We start from the raw sequence: 21,739 nt of genomic DNA on the forward strand, positions 1-21,739 counted from the left end.
ATGACAAAAGTGATTTTAAAACTGCTCAAATTATGCAAAAGTAAAGTTAGCTGCCTTTCAAGGGCCCAACAGAAAACAGAACCTGCCTTTTCAGGGTCTAGTAGAATACAGATTTATTACATAATTTACATGTAAGTACCATAAACTTAAGTAAGTAAGTAAAATAATACTTGCTTAAATAGTCTTCCATTTGTGTTGCTTGGTTCTGGTGCCTTTCTGGTACTAATAATTGTCACATGATCTCAGTACACATGTACCTGCTGCTAGAAAAACCCATAATTTGTTAGAGAACCTACCTGAACAAACGGCATCATGAAACCCATAGATAGCTATCAAAACAAGTTTGAAACAAAGTTCGGGAAACCTTTTCACACCATTAAACTAATTGTGTAATTTGTAAAAGTCAGCATAGTGACAGTAGTGCATAAACTAATCTATAACTTTCATAGCAACTTTATGGTTTCATGGCATATAATCCCTATTTATTGCACGTTATTTCCATGTTGTAACACTAAGAGTTCAACAGAGGTAAAAAAAAAAGTTTGTGATGTTTTTAATGCGTTACTTTCCACTTGCATTACAAACTCATGTTCACATTACTTGCCAGAATCTTACACTTTGCATGATTTCCTGCCCTAGAACACGTGCTTCTCAGTGTACTGTGAGGTCCTCAGTGTCTTGTACTAAGCATGTTTGAGCAAGGCAATAAAAAAATTGTTATGGTCTCAAGGCCTCCATGTTATTCATCCATGATGCACTTTACCAGTAAACAAAATCTGATACCCCCCAATGCCCCAAATACCAGAGTAACTGCCATTTACACACCAATCGCTATTTCATAAAATGAAAAAAAAAAAAGAATTAAATAAATAAATCACCTTCCGCTCAGACTCTAGATCTAGCCAAGGAAGTTGTCCTAAATACCCATGATACTTCCTCAGGCAATTCTATTTTAAAATTAGATCTAACTGGATGTGTGTTTGCCCATTAAGCAATATTGTATATTAAGGAAGAGACCCATTGTGGCAATTTGGCTAAAAGTACATTTGGGCGTTTCCCCAAGTTGGGAACAAACAATGCCAAAAACAATCAAGTATAATATTTGTATTGTGATTTTTTAACAGATAGTCTGACAAAGTGCAAGATTTCTGGTATAGTCTTTAAAGTGGCATTCATTAACTTAAAAAAAGAAAGAAGAAGAAAAAGAAGGAAAAACATATTTAGTCTACACATGTTGCTGCTTCTTTTTTTTCCCTCTCATTTTGAACTTGATCCGACATTAGATTTCAAGCATGGAGGATCAATACACAGCACCATAAGTTTATAATATTAATTAGTTACTTTACATTTTGATGTGGTTCGCCTTTTGATGTTCAAAAATGTTTGTAATACACTATATGAGCAAAATTATGTGGACACCAGCCCTACACACTCATATGTATTTCCTCCACAGAAGTTTGCCACAAAGTTGAGAGCACACATTTCTTTTAGAATGTCTTTGAATGCTAGACACTTACAATTTGCCTACACTGAAGCTACGAAGCTCAGACCTGTTCCAGTATGGCAGTGCATCTCTGCTCAAAGCGATTTCCATGAAGACATAGCATGCTGAAGTTGGAGTGGAAGAACTTAAGTGTTCTTTACAGAACCCTGACTTCAACCCCACTAAACACCTTCAGGATGAACGGGAATCTTGACTACGTTCCGGATGGGTCAGTTCAGTGTCTGACTTTGCTAATGATTCTGTGACAATAAGTGCAAATCCCCCCAGACACTCTAAAACAAAGGCACCCAAACGTTTTTCTATAAAGGGCCAAATATTTAACTTTATTAAGGGACACTGGCTGAAAATTTTTCATTTTTCATTATAATAACCATTATAGTAAAACTGAAGTTGCCATGGTTCCTCTCATTTATGATTTCTTAATATTTATATTTAGAAAATAAATTAATAGGCCCACTGTACATAGAAAGTATGACTCTGTAATGTTCTTAACTAATTGAGTTTTAAATTTTGAGTTCTAGTTCAGTGAAACATGTGAAACAATCCAATTTATTGTACAATAGAGTTAAATGCCTAATACAACTATTCAGTGATCTCTAATGAGAGACATGAAACTGGTCCTTATTTTTTAAAGGTTATTCCAAATGCAATTTAACCCCTTTTTTCCACATAGCATATACGGCATGGTTGGCCAAATCAATTGTCACCACTCTGCAAGCCCTTGTTTAGGCATCTCTGATTTAAAATATAGCAAAACCCTTAAAAAAAGTGGAGGTTATTATAAGAGCAAAGTGGGACTGAATGGGATGGGAATGGGATGCTGAAATGACCAGGAGTCCTATATAATGTACACAAATTTTTTTTTTTTATTGTACCTTTAATTTTGGTTTCCACATTCTGTTGCATTGGCTTGAGGAGTTACCAAAGCCAACATCATGAAGCTGCAAGTGCCTTTAAAACCAAGCCACCATTTTGTTAGTTTAGGTGGATAAATATTACTCTACTGCTATCTGCTGGGATCACATATGTAATACAGCTGTGAGAACACTGCTAATGTTTTAACTATTGTACAGGAGATGGTATTGATGGCATTTGGTTCAGTTTTGTTTCGACTACACTGGCTTACAATGGTGAATATTTAAGAAAAGGCTGTTAAAGTAAAAGAATCAACATTGGGGTGGTTGAACCTTTTTTTGTTAAATAATAGTTTTTGTTAATTAATAATTAATAAGTCTCTGTAAGCAAGCTGTTATTATACACAGGAAAAGCCAAATGTGTTCAGTGGGGTGGGCAGGTCTCTTGAAGGACACTCAAGTTCTTCCACTCCAACCTTGGCAAACCATGTCTTCATGGTGCATATTGTGTACATGAATATTGTCATACTAGAACAGATTTGGGTCACTTAGTTCCAGTGAAGGGAAATTGTAATTCTACATCATACAAAGGCATTCAAGACTATTGTGTGTTTTAATTTTGGAGAAGAAGCACATGGGTTTAATGCTGAGGTGTCTTCATATGTTTTGCAGGATATAAACCTGTCATACCCATTTCAGATGATGCTCTGCCAAAGCTGCTATTAAAGAAAACTATTCAACAGTCTTTGACTAATCAGAATAAAAAAAAAGAAGTATTTATTTGTCATATACAGTGTGGTGTTGTCTCAGTCATTACATACAGTATCTCACAAAAGTAAGTACACCCCTCACATTTCAGCAACAATTTTATTATATGTTTATTATAAGGGAATATACTATAGAAATTAAAATTGTATATTTTTTAGAGCAGTCAAGGTACAGCTTGTATAGCAGTGGATTTATTGTCCTCTAAAAATAACTCAACATACAACCATTACTGTCTAAATAACTGGCAACAAACGTGAGTACACCATTGTTTTCTAGCACTGCCTTAATACTTCTGGGCATGGAATTTACCAGAGCTGCACAGGTTGTTTCTGGAAATCTTTTCCACACCTCCATAATGACATCACGAAGCTGCTGGATGTGAGACACATGGCACTTCTCCACCTTCCGCTAGAGGATGCCCCACAGGTGCTCAATAGAGTTCAGGTCTGAAGACATACTCCATCACCTTCAGCTTCAGCTTCCTCAGCATGCAGCTGTCATCTTGGTGGTGTGTTTGGGGTCATTTTCATGTTGGAAAACAGCCGTTCGGACCGGTTTCTGAATGATGGGCATGATGTCATTCTTCAGATTGTAGAAGTACATGTTGGAAATTATGTTTCCCTTAATGAACCAAAGCTCCCCAGTACCAGCAGCACTCATGCAGCCCCAGACTATGATGCTACCACCACCATGCTTAACTGTAGGAAAGACACAATTTCTGCTTCTGCAACCTACAAAGCAATGCTTGCAGCACTCATGTGTCTTTTTTTTTAAGCCAACTTCTGATGCACAGCACAAGGATTCAACTTCTTTAATCAACCCTTGTGAGGCCTATTCCAAAGTGAACCCATCTTGTAAAAAACCTCTGAATGACCATGGCCACTGTAATGTAACTCAATTTCAGGATGTTATTGATCTTCTTATAGCCTCAGAGAGTTCTTTGCCATGAGCTGCCACGTTGAATATCTAGTGGTCAATATGAGAGAATTGTACTTAAAGCACCACATTTTAACTGCTCTCATACAAGATACACAAATTTGTATGGTCCTGTCAAGCAGACAAAAACATAAACATGATGAATAGGACATTTGGCTTTGTATGGTTAAACAAAGTACAGCTGTTATCACTCAGGGTGTACTTATTTTTAGAGGACAGAACATCTATACTGCTAAAAAAAGCTACACATTCACTACTCTAAAATATATAATAATATATAAGTTTCATTTCAATAGTATTTTCCTTTGAGGAGATATACTAAAATGCCTACTGAAATGTGAGGGATGTACTCGCAACTTCAGTTTTAATATAATGATTAGTATAATGCAACATTTCTTTTCAGACTGTGCTCCTTAATCAAATTTGATATTTTTCCCCTTTATAGGAAAATGTTTGGGAAGCTCTGTTTGAGAGCATGTCTGGAGGGATTTGCACTTTTAATCACAGAAGCATTAGCAAAATCAGACACTGCCCTGGCACGTCCAGCACTAGTCAGGATTCTCGTTCATCCTGAAGGTGTTTAGTGGGGTTGAGGTCACGGTTGAAGTTCTTCCTCAAGTTCCTCAACTTCAGCTTTAACATGTGCACAGATGCACTGCCATACCGGAACAGGTCTGAGCTTTGTAGCTCCAGTAAATGTAAATTGTAATTGTCTAGCATTCAAAGACATTATACATATAAATTGTGTACTATCAACCTCGTGCCAAAATTCTGGTGAAAAACTGCATATGAGTGTGTAGGGCTGGTGTCCACATAATTCTGCAGCAGGTATGGACAATTTTTTTTTTCTCTTTTTTTCTTCTTCTTCTTCTTTCTTTTTTTATTAGTTAAGCTGATTACAGTCATGATCTCTATGTATTTATTTATTTTTTATATTATGCCATCACAAATGAGAGGAATCATTTCAGGTTTAATTTTAATCGAATGTATGGTATATTGCAACATTTAGTGTTTTTATTTAGGTTATATTTTTGACCTTTTATAGGAAAGTGTTTGGGTCAGATCTGTTTAAACGATAAAATAATGGACGCGTCGATGACTAACCTACACATTATTCTTTTATTTTGAAAGCCTCACGCGGCTGATTTTTCCCGGAAGTACGTTACTGGTGTTTCCGCCTCACGTACCATTCACGGCAATTATTCCTTCGCGGATGCGTTGTGTTGGGTTGGTTCTGTTTTCAGCCAAGTTTATAGATGGAACTGGTAAAGTAAGAGTTCATTTGCGAGGAACAAAGTAGATAAATGTTTGCATTAGCGTTAGGTTTTGTGATATTTGCATCCGACTGTGAATTGACAGGGTTTTAGTTCAGTCCTGAGATGAGGAATAAGGGCTGCTGTTTGTGTGCCATCAAGCTGCATTGTGAAGCAGATTGACAGATCTGTCTGGATCGCTTTCCAAATCTCTCCGGATTTCTGCTTTAATGTAAACTTATTCAGACGTTTATTTTGTATTTTTTGCTTTGCTTTGCTTTGCTTTCTTTACCGTCTTCATCCTTTATTCAACTCCGAATGCCGCTGCACTGTGTAAAATTTGTTTGGGGCTTGTTTATTTAGTTCAGTATGAAAAATCCCTGTAAATATGTAAACAAATAGACGAACATGCAAATATTTATGTAAAGTAGATATAATCTCATAAACAATCATGAATAAGTAGAGAAACAAGTATGCAGATACTGTTTACTTCGCACATCTGGTTGATATTTGAGTTATCGACAAATCTCATGTCTTTCTCTGAGAGATTTTTCTGCAGATGTTCTACTTGTTTCCATGTTTAATATTCATAAATCAAAAACAAACAGCCATTGATGCTTTCATGCCTATGAGAAGGGCACAAATAGTATTTTTTAGAAGGCATGTAAGGTTAAAAGTATTGTAATTTAGAAGGAATTCATTTGCAATATGTATATGCCATGTATGTGAATAGATTAATACATTTCTTATTTCTGATAAAGATATATCCTTATACATCCTTTATAATTATATGAAAAGAGAGTGTAGTCTACTAAAAGAGTGCACGTATGTACTGTATGTCCAGGCTACCTGTGTGTGTACAATGTGATCTGTTCATACAGAAATAATGAAATGTCTCAAATAATTATTATTATTTTTTTTTTTAATTTACCTATTTTTGAGCTTATTATCCAAAATGTGTTAGGGTATAGTTATGTCCATCCAGATCAAGCGAACTAGATCGATCCGTCATGCGTTATCACAATCAACCTGTATCAATGAATTATATTAATATTTCTCTTTAAAACTAATTCTTTGAATAATGAACACTAAATGTACCAATAAACCCCATTTAGTTTTTGACTGTTTTTGTCTGAATATTTTCCTAGAATTGCACGTCCCTATTACTCCGATGTTTGCTTTATTTTAAACCAGAGCGATTGTGAAGTAATTATTATTTTCTAAGAGCAACACCATGCTTTATTGGATTCAAGTTAATATTGTGGAAGAAGTTAGCTCTAGTTATTACTTGTCATAACACAGCTGTAAACATCTTCGGTCCTGAAGACTGTTCCATGGTGGAAAAATGTAGTCAGTGTTTAATAAATTAATAAGGAATAGTTTATTATTATGTAATAAAAATGTAATTAATGTGTTTTTACAGACAGTTCAGCTGAGCATGTGTAACCTCTGAGCATGGAGATGGAGCTTGTAAGCAATGGTTACTTCAGAAAGAAAAAACCCAAAGCGTCGATGGAGAAGGCAATGAGCCGGTAATGGATATGGGCAGACTGGAATCACTGTTAATATTAGAAGATGGCAAAGACTGATATGAGGAGGAATTATTTACTGACACTCTGACGGACAGCCTCTAGTGAATAAACAAATAGGTGAGTGTCATAATATCAAATTATCCTTTTTTCTATGCATTAATACAGTGGTGGACGAAAAACACAAACCATGTACTTGAGTACATTTTGTGCTTTTACTTAAGTAAATGTACAAAGGTATTTGCCTGCAAATGTACATAAGTATCCAAAGTGCTTTGATATATTATGAATATAATGTTCCTATTGAAATGTTGCTCACAAGAAAAACTGTTTATTTAAAAGTACTCTAATGTTACTTTTAGCACACCAATCTAATAATAGGATAATGGGTATTAATAAAACACTGATTGTTTTCTATTAAAATGATTATGAGCCCATTGATTTTGGAAAAATTCGAAAAGATTAGTTAAAAAGTAAAGATATATGAAATGTAGTAAAGTCTTTCCAAATGGAGACACTTTAGTATTGTACAGATGCACACAAAAGCTACTTAAGTACAGTAACAAATGTAATTTACCCCATTTATTTCCACCATTGGATTATAACATTAATATCCAGTACATGATAATCACAGATATAAAACAGGAAACAAATAATGAAAATTATAACTTTAGAGCACTGGTTATATTTCTAGATTTTAGTGATTATATTTTAAGGGATTGACTGATTTTTTTGAAAACTCAGATTTATACTGGTATTGTGGAATTAAGATTGAATGCTGTCCACTAGTTTTTTACATTAACATTTGTGACATTTAGCAGAAGCCCTTTTTTTTTAAATCCAAAAGGAAGGCTTTTGCAGCCAGATTGCACCAGAGGCTTGGCTAAAAACATAGAAGTATGATTGAGTCTGGATTATTTAGGCTTGTGCTCATGTTTCATTGCAGTCCATTTTCTCATGGACCTGTGCAGCAGGAACCCAAACCGCACTGTGCCAGTGAGCGATGGTGTTCCTAGACGAGTTGACATTCCCCTGTGCTCCAGGACAAACGGGTGGAGCTGGCCTCCTCACCCCTTCCAGCTGTTGGCTTGGCTTCTCTACCTTTACTTTGCAGTTACAGGTTTTGGAATTTTCATCCCTCTGCTGCCGTCACACTGGATCCCGGCAGGCTATATTGTATCCTTTGGGGTTAAAATTCAAATGTAGAGTCGGAATATAATCTGGAATATTACATAAGAGCTGCGTTCATACAGGAAGCCCAAATCAACGTTTCAATGTGAAATCAATTTCAACTGTCAGCCATGTTGCCTCACACGTGTTAATGTTTTTTGTGGTTTTTTTTGCGCAATGATCCCGATTTTCAATCATTTCTGTTCTTTATGGTTGCAATTGACCTTCCAAACCTAAAGTTTTTATTTACTGTAATTGGAAGCAAGTGAGGAAAAACAAACCTTAATTTTCCTAAATTATGTACCGGTAGCTAGAAAGTATGGCTAGTTAACCGATAGTAAGTGTTTTTAAGAATGTTGCATGTTTGTGATTCTTAACTACAAATGATTGGTCTGGAAATTAGCCAAAAAATAAACAAATAGATAAGTACATTAGAATAGGATAGCTTTTCCTTTTGAGTTATTAAAATTTTTAGGCTTTGTGTTTAAACTTGCAGCTAGTTGATCACAAGAGTCACTGTTCTATTCAGTATTGTTGGCTACAAACAGATGAGATCATTTGAAAAATATTGTGAACCCAGATGTGTTGAATTTACATCAACCATTTAAATCATTATCAAAATTTTACCTTTGCATACAAGAAGACTGTCTAAGTGAATTTCCCTGTTTCCAGCTTTTCAACAAACAGTTCATTGCAGCAAAAAGTAAGGGAGCAATGGCACAGGAGCTCTCAAGAGTGCATTTGCTAATTTTTTGAACAATTATTTAATGTTGAGACCATTACATTTTAATATTTTGCCAGTATTATCTTGACTTTTTTTTGTCTTAGACTAAATGTACCTTAAATTGGACTTTGGACAGTCTCTCGCATCACACTGTGTAGACAAAGGAAAAATGTCACATCTAAGTTAGTAGATTAGTTTGATGAATAAATTATTTGACTTTAACCCAGTGTTTAGTGTACAGGGATTATGTTTGTTTGCCACCTGCTTGTGCACCTGACCGCTGTCTCCATCGACCCTGCTGATTACAATGTCAGAGCAAAGAGCTACAAAGGACCACTGCCTGTGTTTGACCGCACAAAGCACGCACACGTCATCGAGAACTGCCACTGTTACCTCTGTGAGGTGGATGTGTAAGTATGGTAAGAGGGTGCAGGGAAAATTTTTTGGTCTGCTTAAAGTAGCAAAGAACTAGGAAAGATGGTTGGAATGTTGGATACAGATAAAATGTAAATGCAGAGTTTATCAAGCAGTCAATTAGGCAAATAAAACCCGCCATTAGGATTTGATCATGTTTAAACAGGATTGTTGAACTGTAATTAGACATCAGAAGGAAGGACTAGGGCGTATGCATATGGTATTATCTGTGGGTAGCCAGCAGGCTCCAAATCCCTAATCAGCCAGCTAACAGCTACATTTCTAGTTCACTTTACCGTCAGGAATTAACCGTGGTGTGTCCCTGTTGCTTTCAGAGGGCCGAAATCCAAACACTGCAGTGCCTGTAATAAGTGTGTGGCCAGTTTTGATCACCACTGCAGATGGCTAAACAACTGTGTGGGCAGCAGAAACTATTGGTAAGACCTTGTAAATAATGAATACGCAATATGTTGTTATTGTTAAAGCAGGACAGAACAGATGGCTTCTCATGATGCTTTGGAAGCTTGCCACTTTTCTGTACAGCACTGAGAATCACATGTCTGTTAAGCAATGCCAAAATCAGGATCTTGTTATTCTGGAGCACATTCAGAATGCCATCAACACAAAAAAAAAATCTATTTGCCTGCGAGTGTGTTTTATCGAATTCACACTGCAGACAACCTTGTTACGAAATGAATTAACTTTGGCCTGATTACAGTGATTTAACTTTATAGCAGACTTCAGTACACCATCCCATCATTCATTATACTCCCCTAACAGCAGGTTTTTTTCTTTATGTCAGAATTGTATAACTCTTTTACAAGGTCTTTATTCAGTATCTTGTTATATCTTGTTGGTGTTGTCAATTTACACACATTTATATGGCTTTTCTCCATTGCAGGGTTTTCTTGAACAGTGTAATTTCTGCTCTGGCTGGCATATTTTTAGTTGTGATTATCGCCACTTACGTTTTTATCGAGTACTTTTTGGATCCATCGAAGCTTCGATCCGATAAACACTTCCAGCAAGGTAGGCTCTGATGTGCTCTGATTGCAACAAAAACCCTTGTCGATGATTCAGTCACCGGTTCACATGCACTTAAATAATCTGTTTATTGTGTTATAGCTACAATAAATATTATAGATAATAAATCTTTCCATAATAATAATAAAAAAAACTTTTTTTTTAATCACTTTTGTTTTTTGGGTGGGGAAACACACCATTCGGTGAAACCCTATTATCTGCTGTTTTAATTACTGTTGTTTTCACGCACAAAAAATAATCTAATAATTGATTAGAAATTCACACATATACAGTGAACATTCATAATTTCAATTACACTCTGTTTTGAGTTACGTGATGAAATCGTATGTGGTATCTGAGGTGTTAAACCTCCCTTTTTTTCAGCATATTTATGCTGCCCACTTTATACTAACCAGCTGTTAGTCATTTAGTACCTGTTCATTGTTAATGTCTTATTGGGCATAATTTATAAAAAAATACACCATACCCGGTCAGGGAACCAACCTCAGCCACTCTTAGTGCCGGTCCCAAGCCCGGATAAATGGGGAGGGTTTCATTAGGAAGGGCATCCAGCATAAAAACATGTGCCAAATCGAACATGCGGATCATGAATACGGATAATCCGCTGTGGCGACCCCTAATGGGAGAAGCCGAAAGAAACATTTTATTATAGGTATGTACAGAATATATTGTTTGCTACTATTCATGGTTTCAGGCATCTGGCATTTGTAACCAGTTTTATATTGTTTGCTACTATTCATGCTTTCTGGCATCTGGCATTTGGAACCTAACCCCCCCAGTGGATATAAGGGTATTACTGCGCTATTGTACTGTATCATCATATTATGTATTTCATATTAGTTGATTAAAAGTAATAGCTAATAGTTTTCACTTTGCTAAGACTACAGTCCATCCTTGAATTAACTTCATGCATATATTTATTTATTATTTGCACATATTTCTTTCATTCTAGCTGTTTCTGGTTTGATTGAAAAACACAGACAAACACTCTCCCCACCTTTCTGGTTATATTTGTTCTATATATTTACATTTATGCAATGTATATGTGTAAATGTTGAAAAAAGGTCTGATTAACAATATGTACTGAATAATCTTATTATTTGGCAAAAATCCTTATTGGATTGTTAAATTTCATAAAGGGTATAGTATGATGACTACCTGACAAATAACCTCTAAAATCAGATACAGGAATGCATGTTTATCTGACTCAGTTTTCTCTTTGCATCCTTTGTTTTTCCCCACCTTCCTGCCTCCTACGTACAGTGAAGAATGAATCTGTGGTGTGGTTTGTGTTCTTGCCGGTGGCTCCAGTATCTACAGCAGGTCCAGCCATCCCCGCATTGGCAGGAGTAACCATCACGATGGGGCTACTGTCCTCGTTACTGCTCGGCCATTTATTGTGTTTCCACATCTACCTCAGTGAGTGCATCACATACTGCAACTTAGGGCCTTTAACATGAGAGAGTAAAGAACCTGTTGAATTGTTTGGCTATTGCAGCTGTAGATCAGTACAGCTACAGGAGAAATTCTAAATTGTGTCCTCTGGGCCAAAACTTTACTTTTACTTTTTTTTTTATCTCTGGTTGTTACAAAGCCCTAACACTGGAGACTCCTTAGAGCAACATAATCTATATCAATAATAAAAGTTTTTCCTTGTTAAAAAATTTTTTTTACATATTAACAGTAACATATTTGATTTAGCATGTTAATATAAAGCTGTGATTTAAAGTAAAACCATAACTACTGTCAGAAATCTTAATTTAATCTTAATCTTAATAATAATCAGTGTTGTGGTGTATTATGTATTTAATCCAATTGCTAGCTGGATAATGAAATGTATGCAAGATGAAGAGAAGGTTTTTATGTATGCAGCCTGATTTGCTATTGGATATTTTTATATTTTAGTTAAAAAAACAAAACAAAAAAACAATAATGCTGGAGAATCCTGTGTTTACTCTGACTTGAAAACAAAGTATTTGCTGAGACACAATTATTCATGTAAGCATTGCACAGTCTAGATGATTCACTAGAACTAGATGATTCACCAGTTTTATATTTAGACAGCGTTTCCAAGGCTGCCTGCTGGTTAATTGCCCATCGTGAGGCACACGACAGACCAGAACCAAAATGAAAATGAGTCCCTTTAGTCATGAGAGTACTAATTACAATAACAATTCCATTAAGCTTTAGAGTGCTCCATAAAGCCACTCTGCATTAATAGAAGGTTAAAGACAGCGTTCTAATCAGGGAATCATGACTAAAAGTAAAATTTATATATATATATATAATATATATATATATATATATATATATACATACATACATACCTACATATATCAAATAAAATAATACTGAGGAAGTGCTTCTGAGTGTTGTTTGCACTGCTTGTAGCTGTTCAACATTGAATTGTTTATTCTGTAGGTTACTAGGTGGCAGTATAATGATTGAAATTCAAGTGGGTGTGTTTGCCTGTATGATTCGTGACTCACTTTTGTTTATTTTTACACCTTTTGTGGGCTTTTGAAAAAGGCTGGGTGGATTGTGGGTGTGTTTGGAACTTGCATGTATAAATTCACAGAAAAATGCACTAGTGTTTCATTTCAAAAACCAAAAATAAAAACAATGAGTTAAAGAAATCAAAGTATTTTAAATCTATGTAAAACTATTTAGAAAAAAAAAATATTGGACTTTGAAAATAAGTTAACACTGGATAACAATATTATTAATGTTGAATTCAAATTGGCTGGTTGCATTGTAAATGTATGGAAATGTTTATTTTGATACAACAGTATTAGAAAAGTATATTGTTAATCTAAAATCAGCAACCATTTAACAGTTTTACAGCTGAACTTTCACCTTAAATCATATGGTTATTAAAAATAAAAAACCAGAAAAAGATATTTGTGACATGATTTATCAGTATTGTGGAAAACAAAATTCATAGCATTATTTGAGTTTTAGTATTTAATTTGAAAAAACTCTACTTTGCTGGTATGCAGAATCATTGAGGATGGTTGTTAGTAAATTGTATTTACATACCGTAATTGGGAAATCAGACATGTGGTGTGGTTAAAATTGTGCCACTAGGGGACAGAGGAGCAGTGTGTGTGATGGCCTAGTAAATCATTTTAGATGGTAAAAGACACCAAGATATTGGTAATAATAATTTAATTTTCATTTTATTTAACACAGCTATTCCATGTACCATGAAAGCTATTTCCTATACCCACCTTTTCATATGAGGCATTTTTTTGTGGCTGTTACAAGAGATTTGCTTTAAACATTAATGAACAAAATTGCTTTTGTAAAATAATATATGTGTGTTTTGTTAAAGGTGAGGTACCAAAATATTTTATGGGCATTTTATTTTGAGTAGTTTTTTTTGGGGGGGTAGGTTCGATTGTCATAAGCACGATATTTCAAGGATGAGTAGTTGAAAGTTTATAGGATTGATATTGAATTATTTTAGTAACAGTATAGCAAACAGATGGCTTCTGAAAGGGATTTAAACTGGAAGAAGGGAAGCATAAATGTCCAAAATAGTTAATAGTTCTAGCAATTGTCTAGGAGTTCAAAATCTTAGCACTACCTAGCTGCCATTGCTGCCATTGCCTTAACCCAAAACTGCTTAGTTGTATAAATGAGCTCTGGATAAGGATGTCTGCAAAATGCCATAAATGTAAAAGGTTTTCAATTTGTCATAGTGAAATCCAGTGGGTTTTCCCAGGCCACCACGCTGTCAGAATTCAAAAGTGATGTTCTTATTTTAGCTGATCTCCTATCATCTCTCTTCTGTCAGTGTGGAACAGGTTGAGTACTTATGAGTACATCGTTCGCCAGAGACACCGACAGGAGTCAAGAGACACTAACAAAGAGCCTTCAGGGAATGAGCCTGGAGTTCCCAAGATTAACCTTATCAAGGTAAACATACAAATACATGGGTCTTGAGTGACATTCAAGTATGAAATATTCCTGTAGTATGTAAGTATGATTAACTCTTAAATGTTTTGGAGAGACGTTTTTGAAAATCTCACTGAGCTGCCATGTCTTGTAAATCTATGGGAAATGAGCATTCACACTGTTGGGTCACCTGTTTTAGAGGGCAGGTGTGCGTTTGAAGAATCGTGTGATTACTGGAAAGATTTCTTGAAGTAGAAAGAATCACAGAAAGAACAGTGTTAAAGAAATGGGGTTTTTGGTAACTTGCATTTATTGTACAGTTTGAAGTCACACACCTACAATATACTCTTACAAAGTATAAGCACTACATTTCCTGTAGGATTTTTGGTTAGCTGTAATCAGCATGGTTAGTAAGTTCTGTGTTTTTATTTATTTATTTTATTTATTTATTTTTGTTCCCAAGCGGCATGTTGTGTAATGTTGTCAGGCTTGGCTCAGACACCTGCACCCACTGATCCATATGGTTCTCCATCATGCCAAATTCAGTGGCTTACCCACAATAAAAATGTATTTAGTGTTATGTGAATGTAGAATTAAATAACAAATTTACAATAAATAACAATATATACGAGCCTTTCACAATAAATAACAATATTATCCAAAATTTCATAAACAGTTGCCAATGCGAGGATTAATCGGGCAACTGGTTTTTCTCGTGATTGCTGGATTAAAAGTTTTAAATATAAATGCAGTTTATAGGCTTGTGCTGAAGCACACTCGCAGTGACAGTTTGCCACCTCACTGGGGCGCTAACATTTCAGTAGAGCTAAAGAATAGAAGCTCACAGTAGAAGGCAGCGTTTGTCATTTGCTGCTGTTGCTTTTGGTTTATAACCCAGACTTTAATTGTTAAACCTGTTTTGAAACTATAAGCATTGTATGATGCACATAATTCCAATTGTATTTTTCATGAGCTTCACATGTTCACTTTGTGCCCTGCAGCCGCATCCTAGGGGTGAAGCCTTAATGACAGTGTTGCAAATTGTGCCAGATTAGGTAGCAATGTTCTGCACTAAATAAGGTTTCAATGATTGTGTATGGTATACTGTGATAGGCAGCTATCCCATCCAGTGTGTTTTCCTGTCCTGTACCCAGCGTTCTTTGAATAGGCAAAGCATTTACAAGGCGCTGACAAGTATGATTAATAAAGATCAGTTTTGAAAAGGATAAAAAAAAAAAATTGTGAGAAATATACTGTCTTTTGCACTTTCTTGCTTTTAGGATGCGGGCTACTCGGGTACTCTAGGCTTCACCAATCCTGAGATGGAGGTGGAGGATCCTGCTATCAGGAGCTCTCATGGAAATCATCAGTAAGACAAGAGAACTACTTATTGCTGCATGTCAGCTAAAAATACATCTTAAATGGCTCTTAAGCATAAAGTAGAAGACTAATGACAGATCTATTCTAATCCTTAATTTTAGCAGTTATTTTAAATTCAGTGTAATTAATTATTATTTACGTTCTATTTTTATGTATTACATCGTAGACAGATTTTCACAAAGCACCATTTTTTTTATTTGTTTCGTTTACCATAGTTTGCTCAAATCAGTCATGTAGCCTGCTGAAAGTATGACCTTTTTTTTTTTTTTTTGGAATTTCTTTTTACAATTACTCATAAAAATACATTACTTTAGACAAGTACATTACAGTAAAATTATATTTTATTGTATTGAGCAAGTCAAGCACTGCACTGGATCACAAAAAGTCTGTCGAAGACGAATAAATGCAGTTTATTAGGCAAGGAAAACTTGTGGACGTGAGCCAAATCTAAATCTTCACGGTGACTGGATTTTAAATCTACATTCATGCCAGTTTTCCCTAATGCCAAGACAGAAAAAAGCGTTTAAGTGGATGTGGCGTCTGTGTTTTTCATTTAAATCACATTCGAGGCGCTCTGTTCACCTAACCAGAGTTAAGCCATGTGTATTTAGCTCCTGTTTATTTATTTTATTTCCGCCTAGGGACGTCTTCAAACCGTAGCCAAGCTCTTAAGTTCGTACCACGACTCAATCTGCGGTTCAGTAGCCACGATTTGAAGCTGCTGCGTGTCCTAAGAATGTAACTCAATGTCATTTCTTAATTGTAGGCAAAACACAACGCATTTGCAGCGTTGTCATGGTGAGCACCTAAAATACATAAACAAAGTGCAAATTCTGTTGGCGTTCTCATGATTTTAATGGCACTTAGAAATAGAGAAAAAGATGATGAATAAAATACATTTTGAGCGCCGTCACTGACCTCAGCTGTCGCTTTCATTAAATGTAAAAGGTCAGAATTGTTGGGCAACACTAAAGAGTTTTAAACTTTTAAGACATTTCAGTTTTATTTCTACCTGGTGAGTTGTAATGGCTATGCAAACACATTTGATACTATTACTATTTTTTTTTTTAAACCGAGAATCATTTTTACACATGTTGGTGAATAGAATAATGAGATGGGGGAAAAAAAGAGTCAGCTTTACCATCTGATGGGAATTGGTAATGAGATTAGATCATTTGGCAACTGCAAAGGCAAACTGTGTACAAATAATTGCAAATAAAGGTGTGTGTGTGTGTGTGTGTGTGTGTGTGTGTGTGTGTGTGTGTGTGTGTGTGTGTGTTTGACCTATTGTGCCCCCAGTACTGTTATTCACAGTTGGATGTTTTAGTCAGGAGTTCACTATCTGTCAACACTGTTGCCATCATTCATGATGTATAGCTGTAAATGATTGAAAGGCTGTTAGTCATTTTGGCATTCTTTTTTTTTTTGCTGTCATGCTATTATTAAAAAAAACAATATGAAAACACTTCTTAACATGGGAAATGTATAAAGGTTTGTGACATTACTGAATATACTGGTTTAACTGTGTGTGCTGTACTAATCTGACTTGTGTCTCTGTATAAAGGTTGTATGGTAATGGCAGGATCAGAAGCTCCATAGAGAGAATGGCTGATGAGGAGCTAATCCCCACTGTGTCCACAGAGCAAAAACCAGCACCTGGTCCTTCCAAAAACACACAGGTTGGACACATGCTATACCAACGTTGTGCACAGTACTCTTTATGGAATTCAGACAGTTCACATTTTTGCTCTTTCATTGTAGCTGTGAAGAGAGAGCAATCATGTGCACATGCAGGGGTTCCTAAACATACCAGTGCATTCAGAGCGAGCATTAATGTTTGAATATTAGTCTAATGTTTATCATAATATGAACATATTCAAAATATGCCATGAATATTTTTAATTGTTCAGTAATATTTATATACTGTTAAAAAAAAATCAGTAGGATTCTGATAATGTTCTGGTCTAATTAACTATAATGTTAATTTTGTTTTATGATAGTCATTTAATGTGGCTTCTTATTGAGAGTAAAGTGCAGTATGTATTTCGTTATGCTCTCTGTAGTGAGAATACAGAGAACAGTAAATAGAAAGCAGTTGTGATTCACTCTGATAGCATCTCCTTGTTGTTTGCTTTGTTTTAGAAAGTGAAATTTTTTGATTTATTTCGTGGTTGCTTTTGGATGCTCGATGTAAAGTAAATACAATTTGAATTTGTCAGTTTAAATATCTCAAAAATCTCATTCAAGGTCCCTGTTTAGATAGAAGCGTACACGCTCGTGCACGACACATCCGATTCCAGGAAATGTATCTTGTTGCCGAACTGCGAACTCTTTACATGCACACATTTTATACCTACAGTGCATTCGAAAAGTATTCAATAGAACCCCTTCACTTTTTTACATTTTATGTTGCAGCCTGATACTACAATTGTTCAGTTACATTTTTTTTTCTCAGTAATTTACTCTCAGTATCCCATAATACCAAAGTAAAAAACAGAATTCTAAAAATATCAGAAATTTTTTTTTATTTAAAAAACCTGAAACAAAATTGAAAAAAGTGTATGTAAGGGCCTTGTATGTTTTATTGTGTGTAATATATTGTGTTGAAGTGTGTATAAAATACAGTAAGATACTGCTGAGCCCTTTTGTAGTTTTATACCATGTTTAAAACTCTCATATTTTGTTTAGAAGAAAAAGAAGAAAGTGCATAAAATACCAGCCGAGGTGATCAATGACCAAGCCACAGAGATGAGTACAAGCAGAGGCATAGCTCTTCGTTCAGCTGAGCAAGGTAACACACACACAAGACATTTACTTAATACATTTTATGAACTAAAAACACAAAATCTTTACTTAAGACATGTTTATCCATAATTTATCATTGCAGTCTCCTAAATGCCTTTTGTTCCTCCCAGGTCTAACACCAAATATATATTAGATAAATTGTATAATTTCTTTTAACACTGATGCATTCTCCAATATCCAAATATTAATTTATTGTTTTAAAACCGATTATTGCAATATTTTGATTGGGTATGGCTATTAGTCTTTACTAATATAAAGTGGATATATGGATATAATATGAAGTATAATATTGAAGTCGTCCCCGCATGGAAGTTTGGTTAGTATTTAATGGTAATTGTAGAAAAACAAAACATTGCATTGCAATATTAATCATGCAAATATTTTAGGAGATGATGACTTTCCTCATGGTTTTGTCTTGTTACCACCTCTACTGTCATTCTGTCTATATAAAAGACTTAACAAATCCCTACTAGCTAAATTGTTCGGTACAGGCAATATTTAAATCCTTTATCTTTCCATGTTTATTAGTAACTGTGTGACTGTAAAGGTAAAAGGTCAACGTATTTTCTATGTATTTTATGTTGAATCTCATTAACCGGTAGTTATGGGGATGTAATGTAAAGAAAAAAGTTCAGTGTAGTATTTGCTTCGGAGCAGTTATGCTGTATCTGGTACTGTTCTGCCCTGACACTTGCTGTATATTGTGGTTGTTTAGACTGCTTTTATGTTTGTGTAATATTTAATTTGCTCATTATGGGTGGCTGTTAGCATTGTGATGGTTCCTGCATTCTTTTCAGTCGTGTTTGCTTTGTGAGCATTAGTGGGGTATGTTATCCTCGGTGTTGTGTTCTGTGGTGCTCCAATTCAACACAATTGCTAATTACAACCAAATATTTTTTATAATGCATTTAACTAAATATAAGTATTTATAAGATCAGATAACATACACTTTTATTCATTTCACAGTTCGGAAATTTCTGTTACAACAGCAAAGGAAAATGTGCAAATATAAAGCAGAGACATAGTACAAATTTGTACAGTACAGTGTATAAATACAAAAGAAAAGAAACAAACAATATAGTAGTAACACTTTCACACACATTGCCCTAAGAAATATTGCACTGTTTTGAATAATGTTATTGCACAATAATGTAACAAACTCTGCGACTGTGATGTCCATAGATGTCCACAGCTCACATTCACACACACGTACTTCCGAAAAAACAAACACGAAGTACAGAAAAACTCAAAATAAGTTCAAACCTAAATAGGAGCTGCTTCAACAAGCTGCCACTCGGGCGGCGCCATACCATTCCTGAGTGATGTGTTAGAATCATTGTTATATTTTTGTACTGCATTTTTGTGACCTTGTGCATCCTAATCCATAGAGTCCACTGTAGCCGCTGCCACTCTGTCCTCATCCCTAAGCCAGCGCCTCCCTTTCCCAGCATTCCCTGTGCGGGTGACCCTCCCCCCTCTGGCCTCTGTGCAGGCTGCCGGCCCCCCAGCTGAGTACCACTCTGATTCCGCAGAGTCCCTGGAGGAGATCCCTGTAGCTCTGGCACGCCTGGGCACTGCCACACCGGCACGGGTGCCCATCACTACAGTCAGCCATTCCTCTTCCACGCAGCGTGTTTTGCTTCAGCCATTACCCTCTCCAAAGCCCAGGACCAAAAAGAAGACTGTGGCTCGCAAGGCTGCGGAAGAGCGATTCGAGATGGCATCCCATAATCCTTTCGTGTTCGTCAGGAGGGAAAGTGGAGAGACTCTAGACAGCACCAGAGCAGAGAATGGACTTGTGGGTTACGTGGGAAAACGCAAGCACACAAGCAAGAAAAGAGGCACAGAGGAGGCAAGACTTGGCTCCAGGTCAAACACACCGTTAGCATAAAATACAAGTAAAGCGACATACAAGGCTTAACAAAATGTTAGCAAAACTTCCAGAGATAAGCTGCATCATAAAAATACAAATCAACTGGCACTACAATCTGAGATGTAGCAACAAGTGCCTCAGTTCACCTATGCAACCACCACTGAGTGCAGGCTTTTTTTCAAACTGGAGTCCGATGGATCTCTTGAGAAATGTGCAGTTTCATTCAACATTTTATTTCTTTTAGTAAATTGCTAATCACTTCTCTAGTAGCATTGCACAATTGTATTTGTACTTTTATTTATCATTACACAGTTTTATCAGCGATTAATTCATATTGAATGCCAAAGCTCATGTTTTGTGTACAATCTATAGCAGATTGAAATATCTGTTGACTGCCGCTTTAAACATAAAATCAGTGTTTTTGTTTCTCTTCTGTACTAATTACTATATCTTTATTTGTAATATTCTCTAATGTTACTTGCATTTTCAATGGCACATTGTGACCTAAATACTATATTGTTTACTTTATTTCTTCGCACACTTGCAGAAATGACACTCATTGAGCATGAGCCCAAATGGAGCCCTAAGCCCTACGGTCCTCTTCCCTGTCCATGGTATGGTGTTGTTGAGATATTAGCCTTTGTTGAGTGAGCAATTAAGGCACAAACATGTAAAAGCAAGCATTTGTGGGGCGTCCTTAAAACTACATTTACATTCCAGTTGGGTTCAGTGTGACTGGTTAATGTTATTATTCACACAAACACTGGTGCTGAAGATAGTCTGACATTAAGTCAGTTAATGACATTAGTCATGAAACCTCTGCGACACTGACTAGAATTTTTACTGACAATAAATAAATAAATGAACACAGTAAACACATTGCAAAGTCGTGTTCAGTATTGTGTATGCTACGCAAATATATGTTTAATACTATAAATAAAATTTAAGGCTATGTTGATATTTTTCATTTCGAACTTATGTACATACAATGTACTGTTTTTTTTTGTTTGTTTTTTTGTGCTTGTTGTTGTTGTTTTTTTTTTTTGCTTCAGCATTTACCATTATTGCATCCACTTTGCCTCAAAATGTATGAGCCTCATAAATTACAACAACGTATATTAATTAATGTAGGCTTTGTTAAAGGGAGCAGTAAGTGCATTTGAAGTCATAACTAAAGAATGCGACATGTTGCATCTGAGTGAGGGTTAGGGTTAGGGTAAACAAGTACACCATTTGGAACAGGGACAATATCTGCACATGAAAATTGCAGGATTTTCTTTTTGAACTGCCCATGCACTAAATATTTTTTTGTGGATTACTATCTGGGAAAAGAAACTTTTGCTTGTTTTGCGTCATCTTGCGTCTTGGCATCACTAATGGGTAGATCAGGCCAGTTTTCAGGCTAATTTTAGAAGTGAGGTTTTTTTTTGTGTGGGTGTGTTAAATCCAGCTTTAACCCCAGTCAACTCACAGTTCAATGGCAGCCACTATGATTTACATGCATATATATTAAACATGTTCGATATTTACGATTCAACATACTGCAGAGTTGGAGGATATGCCAAATAGGTTGTGTAGAAGCTCA

At 35.7% G+C, this 21,739-nt stretch overlaps 2 protein-coding genes across 5 annotated transcripts in view; one reads left to right on the forward strand and one right to left on the reverse strand.

Annotated features, from left to right (window-relative positions):
• Positions 1–15,257, reverse strand: part of agrp (agouti related neuropeptide) — a 103,824-nt gene extending 88,567 nt beyond the window's left edge. Inside the window, exon 1 of the mRNA XM_083550254.1 lies at positions 15,248–15,257. The gene's annotated coding sequence lies outside the window, so the exon portion shown is untranslated. The remainder of the gene's footprint in view (positions 1–15,247) is intronic.
• On the forward strand, positions 5,216–21,033 carry zdhhc1 (zDHHC palmitoyltransferase 1). Of its 4 annotated transcripts, none has more exons than XM_083550227.1 (13): positions 5,216–5,327; positions 5,422–5,547; positions 6,739–6,964; positions 7,791–8,020; positions 8,973–9,148; positions 9,488–9,589; positions 10,054–10,181; positions 11,460–11,615; positions 13,996–14,117; positions 15,377–15,465; positions 17,041–17,155; positions 18,165–18,267; positions 19,670–21,033. In XM_083550227.1, exons 4-13 carry the CDS (start codon positions 7,802–7,804, stop codon positions 20,170–20,172), a joined length of 1,713 nt encoding a protein of 570 aa, XP_083406353.1. In that variant the 5' UTR covers positions 5,216–5,327; positions 5,422–5,547; positions 6,739–6,964; positions 7,791–7,801; the 3' UTR covers positions 20,173–21,033. The 4 variants fall into 4 exon arrangements, with proteins under 4 accessions (XP_083406353.1, XP_083406355.1, XP_083406356.1 ...); XM_083550228.1 differs by having other exon boundaries at positions 5,241–5,332; XM_083550229.1 differs by lacking the exon at positions 5,422–5,547 and having other exon boundaries at positions 5,223–5,327.
• Positions 21,034–21,739: the final 706 nt, after the last annotated feature.

Source organism: Silurus aristotelis, assembly GCF_946808225.1.
Source record: "Silurus aristotelis genome assembly, chromosome: 9".
Taxonomy (NCBI): domain Eukaryota; kingdom Metazoa; phylum Chordata; class Actinopteri; order Siluriformes; family Siluridae; genus Silurus; species Silurus aristotelis.